This window comes from Sander vitreus, chromosome 15 (genome assembly GCF_031162955.1).
Source record: "Sander vitreus isolate 19-12246 chromosome 15, sanVit1, whole genome shotgun sequence".
NCBI lineage: Eukaryota > Metazoa > Chordata > Actinopteri > Perciformes > Percidae > Sander > Sander vitreus.
The window spans coordinates 21,693,962-21,715,473 of record NC_135869.1 but is presented as its reverse complement, the minus strand read 5'-3'; the positions used below and the strand labels follow the sequence as shown (position 1 = coordinate 21,715,473).

At 43.2% G+C, this 21,512-nt stretch overlaps 1 protein-coding gene across 1 annotated transcript in view; it reads right to left on the bottom strand.

Moving 5' to 3' along the window:
• Window positions 1-6,210: 6,210 nt before the first annotated feature.
• The window catches only part of cacna1aa (calcium channel, voltage-dependent, P/Q type, alpha 1A subunit, a), an 81,166-nt gene continuing 65,864 nt past the window's right edge, over window positions 6,211-21,512 (bottom strand). Inside the window, exons 40-51 of the mRNA XM_078269471.1 lie at window positions 19,872-19,977; window positions 19,174-19,281; window positions 17,938-18,041; window positions 15,959-16,074; window positions 15,724-15,856; window positions 13,567-13,680; window positions 10,914-10,916; window positions 9,951-10,164; window positions 9,383-9,658; window positions 7,146-7,563; window positions 6,953-7,037; window positions 6,211-6,907 (exon numbers count right to left, since the gene is read on the bottom strand). Coding sequence (XP_078125597.1) covers window positions 6,743-6,907; window positions 6,953-7,037; window positions 7,146-7,563; window positions 9,383-9,658; window positions 9,951-10,164; window positions 10,914-10,916; window positions 13,567-13,680; window positions 15,724-15,856; window positions 15,959-16,074; window positions 17,938-18,041; window positions 19,174-19,281; window positions 19,872-19,977 — 1,842 coding nt within the window. The 3' untranslated portion in view covers window positions 6,211-6,742. The remainder of the gene's footprint in view (window positions 6,908-6,952; window positions 7,038-7,145; window positions 7,564-9,382; window positions 9,659-9,950; window positions 10,165-10,913; window positions 10,917-13,566; window positions 13,681-15,723; window positions 15,857-15,958; window positions 16,075-17,937; window positions 18,042-19,173; window positions 19,282-19,871; window positions 19,978-21,512) is intronic.

The following is a 21,512-nucleotide window of genomic DNA, read 5'->3' as shown; positions in this document are numbered from 1 at the left end:
TTTGGAGTGATGTGTTGTTTGTACCAGAAACTGTCTGCAAAAGAGGTGGAAGCATGATGAGGGTTACATGTTTACATATCTTAGTAATGAATGCTGCTGGTATAGTGGCATCAGTGTGCCAAAGTGGTATGTGACAGGAAACTGGTTGAGTGTGAGAAGTGTTGCTTCCTTCCCCCACACTGATTTGCAGAACAAAAGCAGGGACAATTCATGAGATGGCAGTCCAAAGAGTGAGGGGGGGAAGCTGTAAAGCCATTGACTGGACCTACACTGAGACCAACCAGGCTCCCCTGGCTTTTAAAGTAGTGTTTTACTATGGCCTGAATACTGTCATAATAGTAATTGGTTTAGAGTGCAAAAGGTTAGAATCACCAGATTTATTGCCAACTAAGTAACCCTTACAAGGAGTTTGCCTTGGTGAATGGTGCGTACATAATCGTAGGCCTATTAAAAGGAAACAAAACTAAAATAAACGGTAACATAAACAAATATGCCTGTTTTAACAATAAGAAAACAAGACTTTATGGTTTAGTGCAGAATGTGCAAAGATGTTGATTAATGGGCAGAAAGATGATGATATATTTGTGGGATTGAAACGTGTTGATAATCAGTAATTCTTTACAACAGAGAAAGGAACATAAGGGAGTTGTTCAGGTTAAACAACTATTGTCATATTAAAGTTGGGTGTAAGTTTTGGAATGTAATGTCACCACATACTATTGAGTGGGTGCAACAGGGTTTGCCGGTGTTGGGGGAGGGGGGTTAGTCCAGGAAAACAGAAGAAGGAATGTGGGGGGAAGTGCCTGTGTGAGGCCCCAACTGTGCTGCTTATTCTTCCGGCTGAAACCAGAGCACCCTGTCTGTCTGTGTACAGAGGGCTGGGAGGAGTGTCCGGAACCGTCTGGACATGCCTGTGAAAACACACACACACACACGCCTTCTCATGTTAGTCTGTTCGGATCACGCACACACTTTCTTTACTCGTTTTCTCTTCCCTCTTATTTTTTTTTTCCTCAAACGCAAGCTCATTTGTGAAGGAATATGCTGACACATCCATGTCCTCTACATAACTAAGCATAAAGATAAACAAGTCATGTTCTTATGGATATTTGGTATCATTCAAACCTGCTAGAATTCACAGGAACATAAGACATGAATTCGCTTCAAGCTATTGGAGTGATTTAGATCTCTCTTTCCTCATCGGCCCCATTAGTGGATAACAGCTGAACTAATGCATTTTTTTATACTAACAATGCATCTAGAATGGAATTATCACCCAACAGTTCCTCTCAGGTCATCTTACAGTTCATTCTTTTGGTTTTACAGCCCTCAAATTTATTGTTTGCTTTACTCTCATCAATCCGGTTTCCAGCACCAAATGGCAGATGGACAACATTATTGACTAGCTGGTGAACATAGTGGAGAATTTAGCAGCTATATCAGCAGAGTTTTCCATCAGGAGCTGGTGAAAGGCCAAAACAGAGTTAAAAGAGAGCAAATTGGAGATACATGTTCAGAAACACAACTCCAAATGAATGATAATGCTGCTCTGTGTCTGCTAGATATTTAAATAGTTTAAAGGGCTCATATTATGGTAATTTTCAGGTTCATAATTGTATTTAGAAGTTGTACCAGAATGGGTTTACATGGTTTAATTTTCAAAAAAACACCATATTGTTGTTGTACTGCACATTGCTGCAGCTCCTCTTTTCACCCTGTGTGTTGAGCTCTCTGTTTTAGCTACAGAGTGAGGCATCGCACTTCTATTCCATCTTTGTTGGGAGTCGCACATGCGCAGTACCTAGGTAAGGACTGCTACCACCCAGTCAGAAGCAGAGTATGAGGGCGTGCCACGCTAGCAGCTAGGCGAGCATTATAACGTGTTACAAAGTGACGCACGTTCGTCACGGAAGTAAAGGCAGGACTACAATAAAGCAGTTTGGAGCAGTTTGTGAACAGTGTTTTCTGTTGGAGATGGTAAGTCCCTTTTGGGTGGACTTTGGGCTTTTTCACTTTGTAAACCTATAAAGCATAATATGAGCACTTTAACACTTACGCCTGTTGTATTTACAGCGTGTTCTCCTGCCTTCAAGTGGCCACAAAACAAATCAATTTACAGGCACCCTGGTGAGTCGAGTAGAGCTATGGAGCAGTTTTTTGTAAGTGGGCACTGTCGTGTGCGTTTCTCATTTCTGCTAATAATTTCACATTATTCCACTGATCGGCAAGTGGCAGTAATGCACCAAATAAATGTAGAAATGCGCCAGCAAAGATGGCGACTGCACGCTAACCCCCAATTTCCACCAGTTGCGGAACAGCGGCGGAGTCAATAGCTTTCCATTAAAGTCAATGTGTGCATTTCCACTGACTGCAGAACGGCTGTGTTCCGACTCCGACGCTCCGCAACCCTCCAGAGCCCCTCCGGAGCAGATACGCAGAGCTTCTATTTTTGCCGGACGCTGAAGAGCTCCGCAGCAATTCAGCACAGGGCAGAAAGTGCGGGACAGCAAGTCGAGCACAGAAGCAAAATAACATTTTCAAAATAAAATACACCGTGCTCACGGCGGATCATATTTCCCTGCACTGCACCTTGAAAACACAGTACAGAGTTGTTTCCCCTCTATTGCTCTGGATGGAAACAAACTGTTGTTGGTTTTGTGGTTCTATTCTACCTGAATTCGCGAGATCTCGTGGGTCCTCGTGAATTCAGCTGTCAGTCACGGCCGCAGCCGTTATGCAACAAATCCGGACCTGGTGGGTATTGACGGATGGCGGAGCACGGAGCCGACACGCAGTGGTAATAGAGTAATAGATGGATGTAAACAATGCATGTTCCAAAACGTTCACAAAAATTAGCTTTGCAAGTCTCGATAGTGGAAGGCAATGTATTAAACATGTTTGCTAAACCTCAAGGATTCCTACATTACGTTTTGGTGAATGTAAAGATCACTTTTCACAAGATCACAAGAAAACGCCACAGGGCATTTTTAAGCCACATACTGTATGAGCCATTAACACCCACAACACATCCTCACAGTTAAAAAGACTAAAGCAATAATGTGGACAAGAAATGAGGCAAAACGGTGTGCATTCTCTCTGGATTTTATTCTTTAGGAAGAGTTCTGTTTGGAATTACAAAATGCACTGGTAGAAATAGCGGTGAGACAGTTTGAGAGTGCGACAGATAAGAGTGTGAGAGAGACAGAGTTAGAGAGAGAGAAAAAAGAGGGAGTGAGTGAGAGATCAAAGGTTCCAAAGCCAGTTTTAATACAGTACATCATCAGACTTGGCTAGCTCTTGCATCCCCTGACCTCCACAAAAAGTAGAAGGGAGAATACACCATCATCTGAACTGTACTTTCTTTTCTTTGTATATATATTTTTTTAAAAACAGTTCTTTTCTGTGGTGTCCTGAACATGGTTGTGTTGTGCCTCAACCCCATGTAACAGAAGAAAACTCTCACCAAAGTCTCTTTTGTGTTTTCATTCTGTAGACTTTTTTTTTTTTTTTTTTAAATAATTTTTAACCTTTTTTGTTCTCAAAAATAGAAGGAAAAAAGGAAACGTTGCTTTTTTAAAAACATCTATCTATTCATATATCTTTTTTGTAATTCCTCTGAATTCATTAATCTGCTTTTTCTTTTATGTCCTGAAGATGACTGTTAACCCACGGTGTGGCATGCACATAGCACATGCATTTCTGGAACTAGATATTTTTTCCTTTTTTTTTTTTTTAAATCTTTTGTACTTAAAAAAACTTTTTTTTTCTTCTCAGTAGCGGCTTTACATTGCTTTTTGTAGACTTTGTGTGGTTAATCAGCGCGTTAGTGGATTTCACTGCAGCATAGACAAAAAGATGGGTGGTGAATGTTTGGGGCTTTGCATGTTTCATTCAGGGGGTTACTTACATCATACACGCACGCACCCAGGCACACACACACACACACACACACACACACACACACACACACACACACACACACACACACACACACACACACACACACACACACACATATTCACACAAACACAGAGTTGAAGATTGTTACAATGATTTTAAGATTTCAAAAGGATTTCTGGAGACGAAAGAATAGCAAAGCACGCACAAAAACCAAAAACACCAAAAACTGATCTGAAACACACTCACCCATGTACATACACACATGCAAAAAAAAACCCACTTACACACACACACACCGCAACCAGGAGCTACATACATAGTGTGCTTTCTGATTTTACATGTAGTGATGTGAAAAAATACTTGTCTGTGACATTCCACTGAGGTTGGAAAGACACTAATAGGCAGTTTTTTTTCTTTTTCTTTTTTTCAGTGCATTCTCTGGTCAACATGTGATAGGCCTCCAGGTTAAAAAACGTATAGGTTAAATAAATAAAAATAATAATTATGTTGGGGCTGACAGTGGTGTGCATTAGTGACAAGTGTTAGTTTGAGGCACACAGAGAAACACACAGAAATAAATAAAAGATATACAGGAGTGATACACACAGAACATAGATGTTTTCCAGGACCTTGACGAGGCCCAGACATCTTTTCTCCAACCCATCTGAACTGTGCAATTCAGTCGCCTGTGTTTACGCGTGGTGAACACACACGAGATGGTCTACAAGTGAGAGAATGAGCTAAACTGTATTCGTGGTGCGCTGACACTGTAGAACTCTGAATCAGAAGTGAAGTAAAAGGAGAAGTACAAAAACTAGAGGGACACCGTTTGTCATACGGCGCCACCGGACGGTCACAAGCGGTGGTGGAACTCTGCTTAAGCATCTGCAGGCGAGGAGACTCGCCCATTTCAATGCAGAAACCTGGTCGGGAACTGCTGTGTTTGACACATTTTTAAAATGGGGCTCACAATCAAATTCACCCACTGTCTAAACTCTATATAGTCTTTGAAAAAGAGTGACAAAAAAAGACAGACTTATTGACTGCTTTGGGTAATCTCTGTCTCATGTGTGCCATACTGCAGACTCATTCTCCCACAATGCAACTGTGGGTTAGAGCTCCACCTCAGGGTTGGAAAAATGATTAGCTGAGCTCAAAATGAAACAAACATACAGAACAGAATATACAGACCAAATATGCAGAATCTGTCTCATTATCACGACCATCATGATCATTAATAGTTAATATTATGCTATCTGTTTATCCATCATTACAGTCAATAACAATAAAAAACAAAGATGAAGAGTCTCTCTCCTTTCTCTGCCTTTCTATTGGTCTCTTTCCCTCTGATGTCTCTGTTTTAACCCCAAACCCTGGAAGACTTTGAGATGTTACTGATTTGTCTGACTTGTTCACCAATATGGACATCACATCTTTTATCCACTTTACCCTGCTTCCCAGCATATCGCTTTATCACCTTAGTTACAAAAAGTTACTTCCACAAAAAATATGTGCAATTCCAGTTGTGTCAGTGGCAGGCATCTGGCACAGAACATACAGACAAGCAAGCAAAAAGTAATCATTTCGTTCCTTCTAGATATACATACAGTAATCTCCCCATAGCCTTCTGTCACTTGATTTTAGTGTAATGAAGGTACCGAGAGAAGAATGTCATACAGAGGAGAGAGAGAAACAGAAAGGCATTTTTACTAAAAAAGAGAGAAGCCCTGCAGACCACAACAGAAAGGACCAAGTAAAATTTCCCCCCACATACAGTAGATTCTCATTGTTGCTATTATTATTATTTTTTGTATCATTCATGCAGGATTCCACAGGTTGTACAACTCCGCAAGTCTAAAAAACGAAGCTGTGTGGGGTGCAACAGAAGATTCAAGCTTCAATGTTTTGAAGAAGTAGAAGAGAAGGAGGGAGAAGAAGCAGGAATAGAAGAAGAAATACTGCAGAAAACAGTTATTGGTTTGTTTGTTTTTTTTGTTTCTGAAACCCATCTCCACGTTTTTCTTTTTCTTCTCTCATAGGTCATGGGTTGAGGTTAGTTAAACAGTTTGATTCTGCGAGGAGGGTGTTCTCCAGGGACAACGGTAAACATCACCAACACACCCATCCTGTCCTCTAGATTTTGACCAAGGGACTCGTCAACCCCGTGCAGCACTCCCCAACTCTCCCACCCACGTAGCCTCCTCACCTCATACAGGTGGAGGGCTCATTGTCAGTTTTGTTCTTATTTAAAAACACAGATGATAAAACTCATCAATATTCAACTGGTGGCTGGGAGGGTGGGATTGGATTCTTAACTTAACTAAAGTTAGCTTTGATAAGCAAAAAACAAAACAGTGGTCGTTCTTTTGTCTCTGACTGTAAAGTGTCTTTTGTCGATTCGCAACTGTTGACATCTTGTAAGTGGCTGTAGCTCGTTGCCAGAGGCATAATTTAAGACACACAAAGACTAGTGTCCATTACCCCTCCTGCTTGCATCCTTAAAAACTGCAGTTTGAGGTTGGTCTTATTTGGCATCAAGATATGAATGCAACAATAATGCAAGCAGAACATGGAGGTGCATGGTTTCCCCTTACACCACTTGTTTCTCCAGATCCTGCCTCAGCATTCTTGTTCCACCCCTCCATCCTGACACCTACCCCTTCATCTAGACCACCATCACTGGGACATGCCAAGCAGTAGAGGAGAGAAAAAAAATTGAACGGGCAAGTAAGAAAGAATCATGGTTTCCCCTGGCAGTCAGAGCACTGGCTTAGAGCTTCCCATCTTTCGGTCCATCTATCAATTCTTTTTCCTCCTTACGCCCCTCCCCCATCCCCAGAGGCTAGCACCAGTCGTCGTCGTCCGTCTTGCTGTAGGGTTCATGCAGGCCCTTGCGGGGACCTCTAGGATGCCCAGCTGGAGGGGGGACCTTGTGGGGCCCAGTATGTTGGGGTCCATGGAGATGTGTGGAAGGGGATGAAGAGCGGTAGCCATTGGGTAGGCGGCGCTGGGCAGCAGGCTGCATCTGGCCCTGTACAGGCCCAGTCAGGGCGGTGGTCGGAGGGGGCGCATGGCCGGCAGTCCTAGGTGAGGTGCGACTGGGCTGTGGGTGTGGCGGTGGATGAGGGTGGGGATTGTTTACAGGGTGTGGCTGGGGAGGGGGGTGGGGGTTATGTGGCTGTGGCTGTGGCTGTGGGGGAGGCGGCAATGGGTGGTTGGCCAGGGCATGGGGGGGGGGGCTGCTACCCTGCATGGGGCTCTGCTCATAGGCAGGTGGTTCATGGTGGGGCTCATAGTCTTGGTAGTCCTGGTTGTAGAAGCAGCCATCCCCTTCCATGGAGCCACCTCCTCCACCTGAGTCTCCCCAGCGAGGTGGGGGATGATGACCCTGGCGGGTTGTGCCATGGTGGGCTAGTGGGAGGCCAGCGGGGGGAGGGCCCTGCCCTTGGGGAGGCTCAGGAGAAAAGCGACGGGGGGCAGGGGCTGGGGGTCGGCCCTGTGGGCCCCCAGGTGGTGTGGGCATGGCCTTACGGACCACAGGGGAGTAGGTAACATGGGGCCGGGGTGTTGCGGGGGTCTGAGGCAACTGTCGACGGCCTCGACGTGGCGTACTGGTCCCCGAGGTTGAGGGGACGGGACTTCCGCTGACCGAACTACTGCCCTACACAAAAAGTGAAATAAAGCAAATAAAAAGAACGAACCACAAATTCAACGACAGAACATGTAGAATAAAGAGGATGGGAAAGACAAAGTATAAAACAAGTAGAGAGGTAAAGAAAGAATGCAAGATAGAGAGGACGAGAAAAAGCAAGAAAGTCCAAATAGAAAGGACAAGAACAAGAACCACAGCAATAATAAAGAATAAAAGCATCAGTCATAATGTGCGTGGAGTGGAGGAGAGAAAGGCAGAAATGAAAGGCATCAAAAAGCAACAGAGCAGAGGATGTGGACAAAAAAGATGAGATTTCAAACAGCGCCATACACAGAGAAGCAACATGTCACGCAGTGGAAAGAAAACAAAAGACGACAAGAGAAAAAAAGGGTAAAGGGTTGATTTCCGCAGCAACAAATGTGGTACAGGGTAAATATGTTGACTGAACATATATAAAATGTGTTTGGTTTTAAATTTTTGTTAGCGAGCTGTGTGACATGTATGCAAAAATGTCTAGTTCTAAAAAGTTATTTATTGTAACACAAAGACAAAAGTTAAAATGTGAGGAAACAATTCTTCCCCAATTAGTCTTCCTTTGCAAGACAAGTTATAACATACAAATTCAATACATAAGGCTGGGTGCTTGGAGTTTATGTTGTTACGTGATGTGTTCTTTTGTGTAATTCTGTGAAATGTTGATGTAATATATTAGTATACAATGTATCTGCTGCATGATTGTGTAGTTATGTGTACACTATGTAGTTCTTTTAAAAATTATATTTGGATTATCTGTTTAGAAAGGCCTGACCAGGGACTGGGGTTGCAAATTAGCCTATTGGCTAGAAACACATCTACACATATTGTTATGGCTTTGACTGTGATAATGATGTATGTAATAATGTAATGTAATGTAATAATAATGGTGTGTGTCACAGAAGTTTTTTTGAGCAAAGGTAGATCATAGATACTTTTTGTTTCCTATTTCAATAGGAAATGTTGTAGGTTATGTGTTTTAAAAATGCCATAAAAGGAAAGGTAGTGGGGGGGAACATGAGAGAACAGTGGCAGTCTAAAAACATTTAGGTAGGGCAGATAGGGAAAGCAGTCAGGTACTCAAATATACATTTTTATGCATATTTGTTTGGTTGTTGGAACAGTGGTTTGATAACAGTGACTTGCATGTAGTCAAGCATGTATTCACAAATGTACATAAAGGGCCCGTACTATCGATGCTATTTTTAACACAACTGTGGGTTGTTAAAGACAACAACACGTCTTGGCCTCTAATTTGAGGGAAGCAGGAAGAAAGTAGAGTAGTCCTATGATAACTCATGACGTTTCTTTGTCACTTTATTCATTATCATATCAAATAGTAACATGCGTTCCGGTCAACAGTGAGTTTATAGTAATTTTCAGTGTCCTATCCAGAGGTTTCCAGGATAACTCAGAGGAGATCTGTTTGCCAGTTGGTAATGTGCTCGTGAAAGTTGACCACCAGAGGAACTTCATAACAAAACCACATCAGAAACGTCACACTTAGCGCAACAGTCAGTGTTTCGTTATCGCCAAAGAAGACCGCCTTAAAGGCATTATTGGCTGATTGCACCAGTTACCCATAATCAAACTAGAGGCCCTTGTTTTATATATTTCAGCATAACACTGGAAATGTGGTCATACCACTGATTTTTGTACTAGAAAGTAAACAATATGTTTTGTTCCAAACTAGACAGCACATGCACACAAGTACCCAGAAGCCCACCTGTCTGTGCGTCATGCACTCGCGGCCCTCGCGGCCCTCGTGGCCCTCGCGGCCCTCGCGGCCGTCGTGGCCCTCGTGGCCCTCGCGGCCCTCGCTGGGCGATCGTGACCAGCGTCGGTCCCTTTCTCTCTCCCTCTCCCGGTCAAGCTCTCTGTCGCGAGAGTGCCTGTGTCCGAACTCGCTCCCTCGCTCTGCTACATAGCGCTCCTTGTCCACAGAGCCATGGTGGTGGTGATGATGGTGGTGGTGCTTACGGTCTTTGGACCGCCCGCGATCTCTGTCACGATCCTTGTCTTTGGCCGTAAGGTCCCCTGACTGGGTGGTTGTGCTCAGGTCTGTGCCCAGGCCTGATGATGGAGTTAAAGGGAGTTATTATTGGTGTGTGGCGAAAACACTAAAAGATTGCTAGGACATAAGACAACAATATGACATCCCACTTAAAATCAACACTTAAAAGCATTGGGTACACCAAACCTTTTATATGTTTTTATTCAATACATTAGAATATTTTTTTCTTTTTCTCATTATAATGTAACTTCTACACTGTGCAACTGTACAGCATCTGTCAAGCAATCATGTTACTGCTTTTTATACTGTATATGTGTGGTTGTTTGAGTGTGTGTGTGTGGTCTTTCCCACCTGTGTCAGCCTCCGTGTAGCGACAGAGGGACCTCTCAGACGCCCGATGACTCCGGTCTTTTCGCCGGTGTCCATGTCTGGAAGTCCTCCCCTCCTCAGGTACACACTCCATGTTGTAGTCGTCTGCCCCTCCTTTGTCTCTGTGGCCCCGCCCAGACCTGCTGTGGCCCAGCGACGAGGCCGAGCGTTTCATTGGACTGCTGTCATTGATGGTCTAAGAGAGAAAAAGAGAGCACCGAGGAAGGGAGGGAGGGAGAGAGAGAGAGAGAGAGAGAGAGAGAGAGAGAGAGAGATGCAGGGAGAGGTGTTTCCTTTGATTGTCGAGTTGGTGTTGTCTGTGAGCCATGGGTTAAGAGACACTGTGTACGTGTGTATATGTATGCATGTGTATGAATGGCTTGTTTCTTGAATTTTATAGAAGCCCACCGCCTTACCTCCACATCCCTTCCAGGGAAGGGATGGGGTCGGCAAAAAGCTCCATCACAATTATTGGGCCCCTACAAAGAACATCATCTAACAGTATCTAATATTCAAACTCACCCCTTATTCTGCACCAGGCTACTCAACAGGATTTAATGTGAAGAGCTCCTGGTGCTGAAATGAAGTCTAATAAAATTACCAGATTAATAACTAATAACACCACTACATCTGTAATGGTGGTCTGAATCTCGTATGTTTCCAGATATATATATATATATATATATATATATATATATATATATATATATATATATATATTTATTTTTATTTTTTATTTTTTTATTCAGTATTCACACCACAGGCACGTGTCTCCACTGCACCTGTGCTAGCCCCCAAAGTGTTAAGAAAAGCTGTCTCAGGGCTGAAGCGACAGGAATTGCCGACCCCTGATACAGAGGAAAACAAAAGTGTATAAGAAAAAAGAACAAGAAATAAAGTAAAAGAGATAATGGCAAATGGCCATGCCTTCCATGCTTCTGTAACTTGCTTTGTAAAAGAAAAAATTAGATAGGAATGTCAGTAGGAGTTGCACCAGTCCTCCATCCTCCTCACCACCCATAAATGGCACATTCCATTGCACAATACTGCACAAAACTCCTCTATTTCTGCTCTGTTTCAGCGTGCTTTCCTCCAGCCATGCAGGTGCATAGGGGTTGTCCTGAGTCCTCCACCCACATGAGAACTTCCTTCTGCAGTGCTGAGGCCTCATGCTCTGAGGCGGGACAGCAGGACAGAGCCTATGGTGCCACAAGTTGCTGACCTGGGCATGTAAACCATATCAGGCTACTTCAGTGCTAGCTCCTTTTGGATGCTGAGTGAGCCAGTTTTCCAGTTATTGTGTTTTAGACAAATCAACTGACAGGTGAAATGTTGGCAGATGCATATAAAACACCAGTTTATCTGGCCCTTATAGGAGTAGCACTGAGAATCCCAACAACATACCCATTCACACGCACATATACCCAAATCCTTCCTCTTTCTGTCACTCATCATTACTCACACATACTCCCACTTCAACGCATTTCAACACATTTCATGCATGCGGGTGTGAATGGAGACTTGGAGACAGACGGGTAAACATTGACAACATCATTATAGACGAGCACACAGGCATGAGGACATAGAGCACCAAAGCACTAGCAGCAGCTGAGAGAGAGAGAGAGAGAGAGAGAGAGAGAGAGAGAGCGAGAGAGAGAGAGAGCGAGAGAGAGAGAGCGAGAGAGAGAGAGAGAGAGAGAGAGAGAGAGACAGGCCACAAGACAGTGTGGCATGTTGATAATGACAGGAGACGTGCAGAGTTCAGCCCAATTCCAAACCCACTGCGTTAGGTGCATGAGAGAAGTAGCTAAGGATGCTGGGATCAGTTTGGAAACTGGGCTGGCATCACATTTGGTCATGCCAAAAAAAGGTTGTCCTAATACATTTGAAAGAAAACCCCTGCCAACAACATGGAGACATGACAAATGAGGATAAAAAATTCCAAGAGTGTGTGAGAGTGAAAGGGAGAGAGGAAAGAGAAAGAGAGACGAGACAGGGAAGACAGGTACATACACTGAGGTTACTGCCACGTTGTCTCCCTTTCCTCCGCTGCTGTATGAGCACAGAAAACACACACACACACACACACACACACACACACACACACACACACACACACACACACACACACACACGCAGACACACATGCACAGACACACATGCACAGACACACAGAGCCACAAATACACACATTGAGCATACACACAGACCCAAGAAGGGAGGAAGAGAAATAAGGAAGACAGGGATGGATTGATACACAATGAAAGAGAAAAGGGGTACAGTGGAGAACAAGTAAAAACCAAAGAGTGTTAGGTAGAGGTTTAACCCAAAAAGAGATGGGGTGCCACAGTGAAGAGAGAAAAGAGAAAGACAGAAAGAGAAGAAGGGACAGAGAAAGAGAGTCTGATTAGACACTGAAGTAGCAGTGAAGGTGGAAGAGAAACACTTACCACAGAGACTGGGGGTGGTTGGAGCCAAAACAGGGTTATATAGACAAGGTCACCATGAAAATGCTCAATCAACAGCACCACGGTCACAACAGCAATGACGACAATCAGCAAAATACACACACAAATGGATACAAATACACACCGACACACAATTACATTTGACTCAACAACAAACAACTGAGTGACAGAAACAGTGTGAGTTTCAGGGCACAGAGAAACAGCGGAACACCCACACCCACCCCCACACACACCCACCAGCACACACACCCCCCGACCCACATACCCCCCGACCCACCCACACACACACACACACACACACACACACACACACACACACACTCGCAATACATGCTCGTTCCAGTTCATGTTGAAAAAATCCCCCCAAAATTCAGAAAGAGTTCAGCTCAGGCAAAACCTTTGATTGGGATTTCCTTGGAAGGAAGAGACACTTTAGTACAAAAAAACAACAAGAAAAGATAAATAAATCAGTCTTGACAAAGAAGAGGACATAGTGGCAGGCAGAAAAGTGTGTAAACTGTTGGCGTGTGTGTGTACATTTGTATTTATAAATGTGTTGTGTGCATATGACAACCAGAGCACTCACCGGGATATGAAACAATATAAAATGGATGAGTGTGTAAGATGGAGACGGGACAACCACGGTTAAAAACCTCCATGCAGGTGGCAGGATGAGGGGAAGAGAAGACGACAACAGGAGAAGAAGAGAAAAGGAGCAGAAGGTCTCACTTTGCCTTGCTATGGCCCTTTTGAATTCAAGTTTGGAGGTCAACATTTCAGCAAAACATTTCCATGTTTTAGCCAGAAATATTGTCACTCATGATAGCATATCTTGTTTAATGGTCGTCACACTACTGGTGGGTCTTTGGATGAAAAAAAACGTACCTACAGAAATGTAACCTTGTGCCCAGTAACCAGTGTGCCCAGTACCACATCAGTGGCTTCATTTAGCAGTAATCCCTGTTAAACCTGTGCCAAACCTTCGCCAACATTGATTCGAGTAACCACAGCAAAAAATATGTAAGCAACAAGTCAGACCTTTAAGAATATGATATTTTAAACAAAAAAGGGGATGAGGAACAGAGATAATGGGGGGGAAATAGACAGGGAAAGGTAAGAATGCTGCTCACTTGGTTGTCGCCTGGGAGGCGGGGCATGGAAGCGGCCCTGCCATGGCCTTCCATTGGCGGAAAGTGCTCAGTATCCGAGTAACCATCCTGCCCCATCTCTCTCATCTCTACCGTCTGAAAACAGAGCAGGAGAGCAGGAGATGGTGTGACGACTGCCATGAAAACTGACAGGGAGTAGGGGGGGGGTTGGTGGGAAAGTTTGTTATCCAAAGAAAGCAGAAAATTGAGGGTCTCAGAGAGGTAAAGTCAGTGGGAGAATTTGGTGAGTTTTTGAGAAGGGATTTTACCTTTTTATTTCTTTGTTTGTTGTTTTAGTTTTAAATTGTGCTATGAATGGAAAAAAAAAATAATGGAATTGAGTGTTTGGATTTTAAGATAGTGAGTATATTCCAAATAAAATCCAATTTTGTGTTTGGCCGCTGTCAAAAAAAAGCGTTAAGCTAATGCAAAGATTCTTTGTTTAACAGCATCGATGCCAGATGGAGGAGCTCGAGAGTCAGCAGCGATGTATTTGAGGGGAAATCCAAATGCAGCCCAAAGGACGTGAAAAACGCAACTGATCACATAACAGTGTTGGCCAAGTGCAGGCGCCGATGCATTGTAGGCAGTACAGGAGGTTGTGTAAAAATGACAACAAATTCGGCTGGCTAATTTGCAAACACTGCAGTTGTCAAATACTGATCCAGCCTGTTGTTCTGGTCGCAAACTATGCAAATTTTCCAGCGCAAATATGGCAAATTCTATTTCATTTGGAGTATACCTTACCTTTAAGAATTGGAGCTGAATCTGACAGCTGGGGCTGTTTAAAACCAAGGCGTGGCACTTATTTGTTGTTATTTAAGTTTCAATCATTAGCTGAGATGGAGTGCCAGCTATTTAATTCATTCAGTCATTAAAAAAGACCAGATAAAATATATAAAATATAATAAAATAATAACTTATAAACTCTAATTTATGTAATGCCAGATAAAAGCTAAACCACTTGCAGCATGTGCTCGCTGCTCATCTCATCATTACATTACGTTTCAGTGTTTGGGGGGTGTTTTTCCTATAAAGACATCATGTTGTCTAATATTTCCTGTTGTTTGTGCTTTGTTGTGGTTTGTTTTGCCGTATCTAACTGTAGGTTATCATTCAAACTAGTTTGAATGAAGCCGACAGCCACTCTCTTCTATCCAACTCCTGAGTTTAAACTTCTCCAGACCTCTGTTGATTAATATGGAGAAGTGTTATAGGGCTGACTGACACAGAGAGCAGTCAGGCCCTCCAAGAGGTCTACAAGCAGAGAGGTTTAACAGCATGATGACAAAGACATGAACCACTCTGAATACAGAGGCAAAAGAGACTCGGAATGAAATGTGGAAACGTACGACAACGGAAAAATTCAGTAAGATAAAATAATTGCGTGAAGAGACACGTTTGAGAGATGGAACTAATCAAAGAAAGGTTTAACGCCATGTCAACACTAACTGAAAAATCAAGGGGAGAGAGATCACAGGAAATGAAAATGACCTCCTGAGTAAAAACAATAAAGGCAATAAGGCAGTAAATATGGGACAGTATGAGCTCGGACCTTCTCTATTTTGTTCCAAATTGGCTTCAGCTTTTACAATACTGCAGTATTTAACACAATTGTTGTTTCTTTGACACTAATGACAAGAGTGCCCTTAACTATAAGCTTAAGTTAATATTGCTGATACTGATCGCACTGGAATGGAGTGTAAACACATGAAACAAGAAGCAAGCCAATGCCCTGTATAACAAAATATTGCTGTATTTCTACTTTAACCTCAGTTAGAGTAAAGGGGAACACAAACCTGATGTCCTTATGTCTTCATCTAATTCATGTAACACACAGAGGTTATGGATAGAATTGCAATCAGTCACTGAATGAAGATCATAGTTCATTTTACCATTTAAGTGACCTCAATGGTTCTTTGGGAGTTCATTTGGTAGCAATGACATGAAAGTAAAAACAAATGTTGAATGGGTATTTGAGAACTTGTCCACACAAACTTGGTGTGTGAAAAAGATGTATTTTATTTGTATAGTGTGTGTGTGTGTGTGTGTGTGTGTGTGTGTGTGTGTGTGTGTGTGTGTGTGTGTGTGTGCTGTTAGATGTGTGGTCCTGGGTGTGTGCGTCTATGAGCTTTCTACCTGAGAGTTGGTCATGCTTCCCAGGCCATCCTCAGGGTGTCCCTCAGGGCTCCAGCTGCCGACTTTCTGGGACATCTCCTGAGCACGAGCTGTCACCCATGAATGGCTCTCCGGGACCCCCCCCTCCACCGGCCTATGACACACACAAACACACCATCACAGACACATGTTTCATAACCGGTCTGCTTACAACCACCTCCTGTAAAGTAAAACATGGCAACCACATCCAACTCACAGGCCGTTGACCGTCTCTGTTGTCTCAGGTGGAGGGAGGGCGTTGTTAAGTCCCGGACCCCCATCCTGGGTGGGGGAAGGTGGCTCCACGCGCTGAAACAGTAATGGCGTTCGATTCTGTGTAAGATATACAACATGGCCGTCGCCAGCTATCAGGCAGACTGACAGGGAAATGGAAGGAGAAGAGGCAGAGCAGGAACAGAGGGCATGTAGAGAGAGGGGGCTGTCGGCTGAAGCAAAGCCAGGCAAAAGAGGTAATGGAAGGGGAATAAATGAGCAACTGAAGCCCAGCAGCTAGCTAGAGAAAGAGATGGGTGGACTCAGAGTGCATTCTGGGATCTGGCAACCCTTTGAGGCATCCAGGTCCAGGATTAAACATTAAAGTGTTTCACAAGGTCCAATAAGGAAGTTGAATTCACCCACTCAGTCTGGAGCTCAGAGGACAATCAAAAGGGAATTATCAGCAATCATTCTGGGTTTCATCTGATGATCAGTTGTCATCTGATGATAGATGTAAATACTCTAATGCTGTTAGAAAATACATTTCCAAATAAAAAATAGAAGGAAACATAAGATGTTTTTACAGCAGGGGAGGTAGAATTGGAATCGATGCAAAGGGGAGAAATAAAAGAGGGAGGGGCCTCGTTCAAATGAGGGATGGAGGACATCATGGCAGATAAATACTGCAACAATCCTGTGGAGGGGAACATATAGCAGGTGAAATGCATGATGGGACAATGCTACATTCATTGTAATTCATATATTAGTTATCTACTGAAGAAGTTACAACAGTGCTACCTAACAACCACCGTTCACAATGTCAAAGTGGCCATTAACCTGTTACACATGCATGTAAAAATAAAACTCCAGTGGATGTCAAAAGTTATCTTTCACATCCAAAATTTCCAATTTTGGAGCTTTGTGATTTTAAAATGAGCAACTGCTTTGCCTTTCCGTCCTTTTCGTTCTCTCTACCTTTATTCAAATCCAAACCTAGGCAAACCTTCCGTCTATGTGTGCAAGCACTAAATACAATACAATGTACAACATGTACAACACACTTAACACTTTTAGATTGTTGTGTGGCGGTATCTGCACTAATGACATTTTTTTGAATCATGAAACACTGCAGAGGTCTCTCACTGGGTGTTGCTACAACATATGGTGGCCCGATCCTGCTGCCCCCGGTCAGGACAGGCAGCAGCCTACAATTCGACAGGTGGACTGGGGAAGGGAGATGATGTACAGTATGTGTTAAGGGAGAGAAAAGGGCGACGAAGAAGATACTATCTTCCGATCTCAAATACTAAGATGAAATACAGCTAAATGAATGTGGAGGGTGGTCACTTCTGTCATTGACCTGAATTAAGGGTGCAGCAATATCATGATGCAAATCTAACAGTCCAAGGTTACAAGCATAGGTGATGGGGAGTGAGGAGGTACAGTATCTTTTCAAGCAGTCGACACAGGAAAGAATCAAGCTCAGCGAGGGGAGCCATTAGGAGTGCTCCAATGATGTTCAGGCATGGGCACCTTAGGGGCTGTGACAACACTTCAGCAATGCAGCAGTCTCAGGCATATAAACTGCTAAATAACTGCAACACCTTGATATAATTCTTCTGCTTAATAAGCATTTAAAATTTTGTGAAAGGTATACTACATGAATTATATTTGCATTTTTTTCTGCCAATGCTAAAATTACTGAAAAAGCAAGAAGTAGCTGACCTTGCCCAGCAGATGGCAGCACTGTTCTGGGTGTTAGAGAATGAGATTGCATTAGATGGCCAATTGTTGTATTCACCCAGTTAGGTGACTGAATAAGGACTACTCCCTGGATCTGGACAGAGGTTGTCACAGCCCAGGCTTATATGAATGGGACTACAGTCCTGCAGGCTTGATTTCAGTACGTCAGTCTGCCTTTGACTTTAAAGGGTTTGCGGCAGGTAGAGTAGAGTGCTATTCTCCTTTAGACAGCAGTACCTGCTCATCCCGAAGAGCCTGCGAGCGCTTGATCTTGCTCTGCCGGTAGTACTCCATGATCATCATAGCAGCATAGATTTTCCCAACTGTCAGGTCTGTGGCTGCTGAGAGAATGACAAGTTACCCTGCAAGATTAGACCTTTTGGTATGGACCCTGAGCGCGAGGAATGGCAGAAAGGGGTGAGGCATGCACACGAACAGAGAAACATTTCACACACACACAACATTGAGCAAATAGTCTTTTCACAGACAGACTGTTTCCTTTTTTTTTTTTCTTTTTCTTTTTTTTTTTTTTTTAAACGCTTTTTACTTTAGTTTAACTTTTATATAGCATTAATATTTTTCACAGGTAAAATCTTGCACTCAAAGCATCTCATTGTGATATAAATCAAACAAAATTCAGTCGCTCCAGAAATCTGCAATCATGAGATCGCAAGAATCAACACAAATTTAACCAAGTCATAGAGAAAAGAAAAGAAATCAAAATAAAATCTGTGATATATAGACTGTTAATGACTTCCTTTGACTTGGTTGCAAATGTAATGCTCAAATACACAATACATTTTGATAGCAAATCTCATGCATTTCACAAACTAAAGCAACCACTGTAACATGCAACCCGTGCATTAGCACATGTGCATTTGTTCTACTTGTAATAACACTAACAATATACAGTAAGTTCTATTAAGCACAGCCAGCCATCTAGTGCACACAGCTGACCGCCCCTGAAGTGAAAAGACGTCTATAGAGAGTTGATCTATAGTGAGGCACCCTCTGATCTCAGGCATGGAGAGGTAGAGAGGTGGAGAAGTGTTGGGGTTTGGTGGTGGGTCTATTCTGGTGAGTGTAGTTTCTCTAGCTGAAAGAAAGGATCAGAGTTAGGGTATTGTTTGTGTGTGTGTGTGTGTGTGTGTGTGTGTGTGTGTGTATGTATGTGTGTGTGTGTGTGTGTGTGTGTGTGTATTCTTCTCTCTCTACCATGCAGCCTGTGCTTTGTGAGTGCTTCTGTCTTTCTTCATGTTCACATAATTACGTCTTGATAGATCTAAGGTTTATGGGTGTGGATGTGCGGGGTAATGTGCCAGCAGTATCAGAGGGTGCAGCAGTGAGAGAGACTGGCTGAGAGAAGCGGTCCTTCAGGTGGCGTGAAGAGAAAACAACGTTGGAGCACTGGGCGGCACAGGGTGGCTGGATCCAAGCCACATTGCTGCGCCGGCACAACACTCTGCAACTTACACTTGTGTGGCGTAACCAGCAAATCCAGAGTCTTTTGGGAGAGGTTGGGCCAGATTGCCATCATCTCTTTCCTCAGCTCTGCGTCCATCTGGTGCTTGTCAACACCACCTAAGCAGATTCAACAAACACGCGCATGCACATACATACAGATACATACATTCGCACATATATATAGATACACGGACATCCATGCCCAAGTATATGGACACATGAAGATGCACACGCAGATGTGCACAAAAGTACAAAGTGTAGTCATACACACACACACACACACACACACACACACACACAAACCATTCACACCCATTCAGATGATACAAAAAGGTATAAGAGAGGACGAAAAACAAAGACAAACAAACAGAAGATTTTTATTAGTATGGTTATAATACTTTCCATTATCAAATCATAACTGCACTGAAAATGGCGTCACTAGGTGTTTTTAAGCAGAAGTAATAGAACCACATTCCCACAGGATCTCAACCTTCAGCTTCACACACACACAACATGCACACACAGGATCTACCGCCATAGAAATCACGCTGTACACAGTAGGAGAAGCATCAGGAAGAGCTGAAGGTTTCTGGGTTCAGCACAGAAAAAGCAGACAGCACTGCACTACAGGAGAAATAAGAAAAAGGAGAAGACAGCATGTGAAAATTGGAGCAAAGGAGGTAAGAGGGATTCCAAACCTTCCGTACCCTTGGCGATCTTGATGTCCAGTGCTGTGCGGATCAAGGCCATGAGAGTGGAGTTGAAGTGGACTGTGTTATCATCGGCCACAGGCAGATCCATACGGAGCAGTCTCTGTGGGAGAGCCAATCAGGGTGAGCGGTGAGAAAATTGGGAAGTAAGTGGGGTAGCATGTATGTGGAACCTCCAGGTGACAACGGGGAGGGGCGTTGAGTCGGTGGCAGGAAGGGGAGGGGGAGTAGGGAGAAGGGAGGGGTTTGGGTAAAGGAGGTTGAAGGAGCTGTGCATAGCATCTGTAACTGACTCTGTCTGTCTGTAACAAATGGCTCAGACTCAGCTACAGTGTCAGATTAGGCATATTTGATATTCAGTGCTGCGGTGACAACAAATTCACATGTAGGAATTCACAGATTTCAATCTGTTTTGTCATATGAGAGAACCTGTGAGTGCAAAGGTATTACAAAATAACTTTTTCCCCCCAGATTTGTCCCTCGACTTATATATTCATTTATTTACCTAATTGTAATATTATCTATATATGTTTGTTGACATTCAAAAGACCTCACAGGTTGGTTAAACTGTCAAACGTGAGCCTTAAAAGAAGAAATGACAGGCGGAGCAGCAGCTGCTATGATCCAGAGCTCCCTCTAGGGGTTTGGAGGTTCACAGTAAAAACAACAGAGATCGGATGATAAACCAATAAATCAAAAGCAACCAAGGGACCAATCTAAGGAAGGGCAACACTTTGGTTTTTGTTTATTGGTTTGATCCTTTATAGATCTTGTTGGTTTATAATTGAAACAGACAATACAAAGACACACACCAACTCAAAGATGACGTTCGTGTGTGTTTGGTGACAGAAGACGGCGACAACCCAAAGATGCAGCATGCCTCCCCCCCCCCACATCCTTATTAAATGCCTCTCCTTTAATCCATCCACCAAAACATTTTTTTTTAATTCTCTTTTCCCCCAAACCCTTCTTGCACATCCCACCCTCATGCAACATGCACAGGCAATATGCCTCTCAGGACAAGCAGCTGCACAGCCGTACACAGAAAGCATCCTTTGTTGGCGACATTAAAATGAGTTTGTGAGTTGTTTTAACGTGGCTGTTATCGAAAAGAATAAGTAAATTTGTAAACAACAGGGCTCGGCTGAAATAATAGAGCGACTAGCTCTACCGCTAATTATCTGATATAATTTGTGAAAAATGGGCACAGACTTGGAGGGTTAATAGGTGAGAGAGAGCAGCATTCTGTGGAAAAAGAAAGAAGAAAACTGAAAATGGCCACCATGGAAGTGTTGTTTTGGTGCTAAGATGCAAAATGATGGTTCAGGCAAGCATAATCCAGGTATATGTAGGAAATATGAGGTGAAAAGAAATATTTCTTCTGCCAGAAAATAGATATGATGAGAGTTGAAAGGGAAGGCTTAAGGGAGAAAGATGATAGAGAAATAAAAATCGATAGGTTAATAGGTGATGAGCTGGAGCGTGTAAAGAGAAAAAGTGACCAAAAATAGACAAAGAAAAGAAAAAACTATGCAAAGAAAAAAGGAAAGAAACATCACCACACTTAGTTGGCTGTGTCTGTAAGAAAGCGGTCCTGCCTGAAGGCTCTGCCATCTCTCTTAAGGACAGAGAAGATCG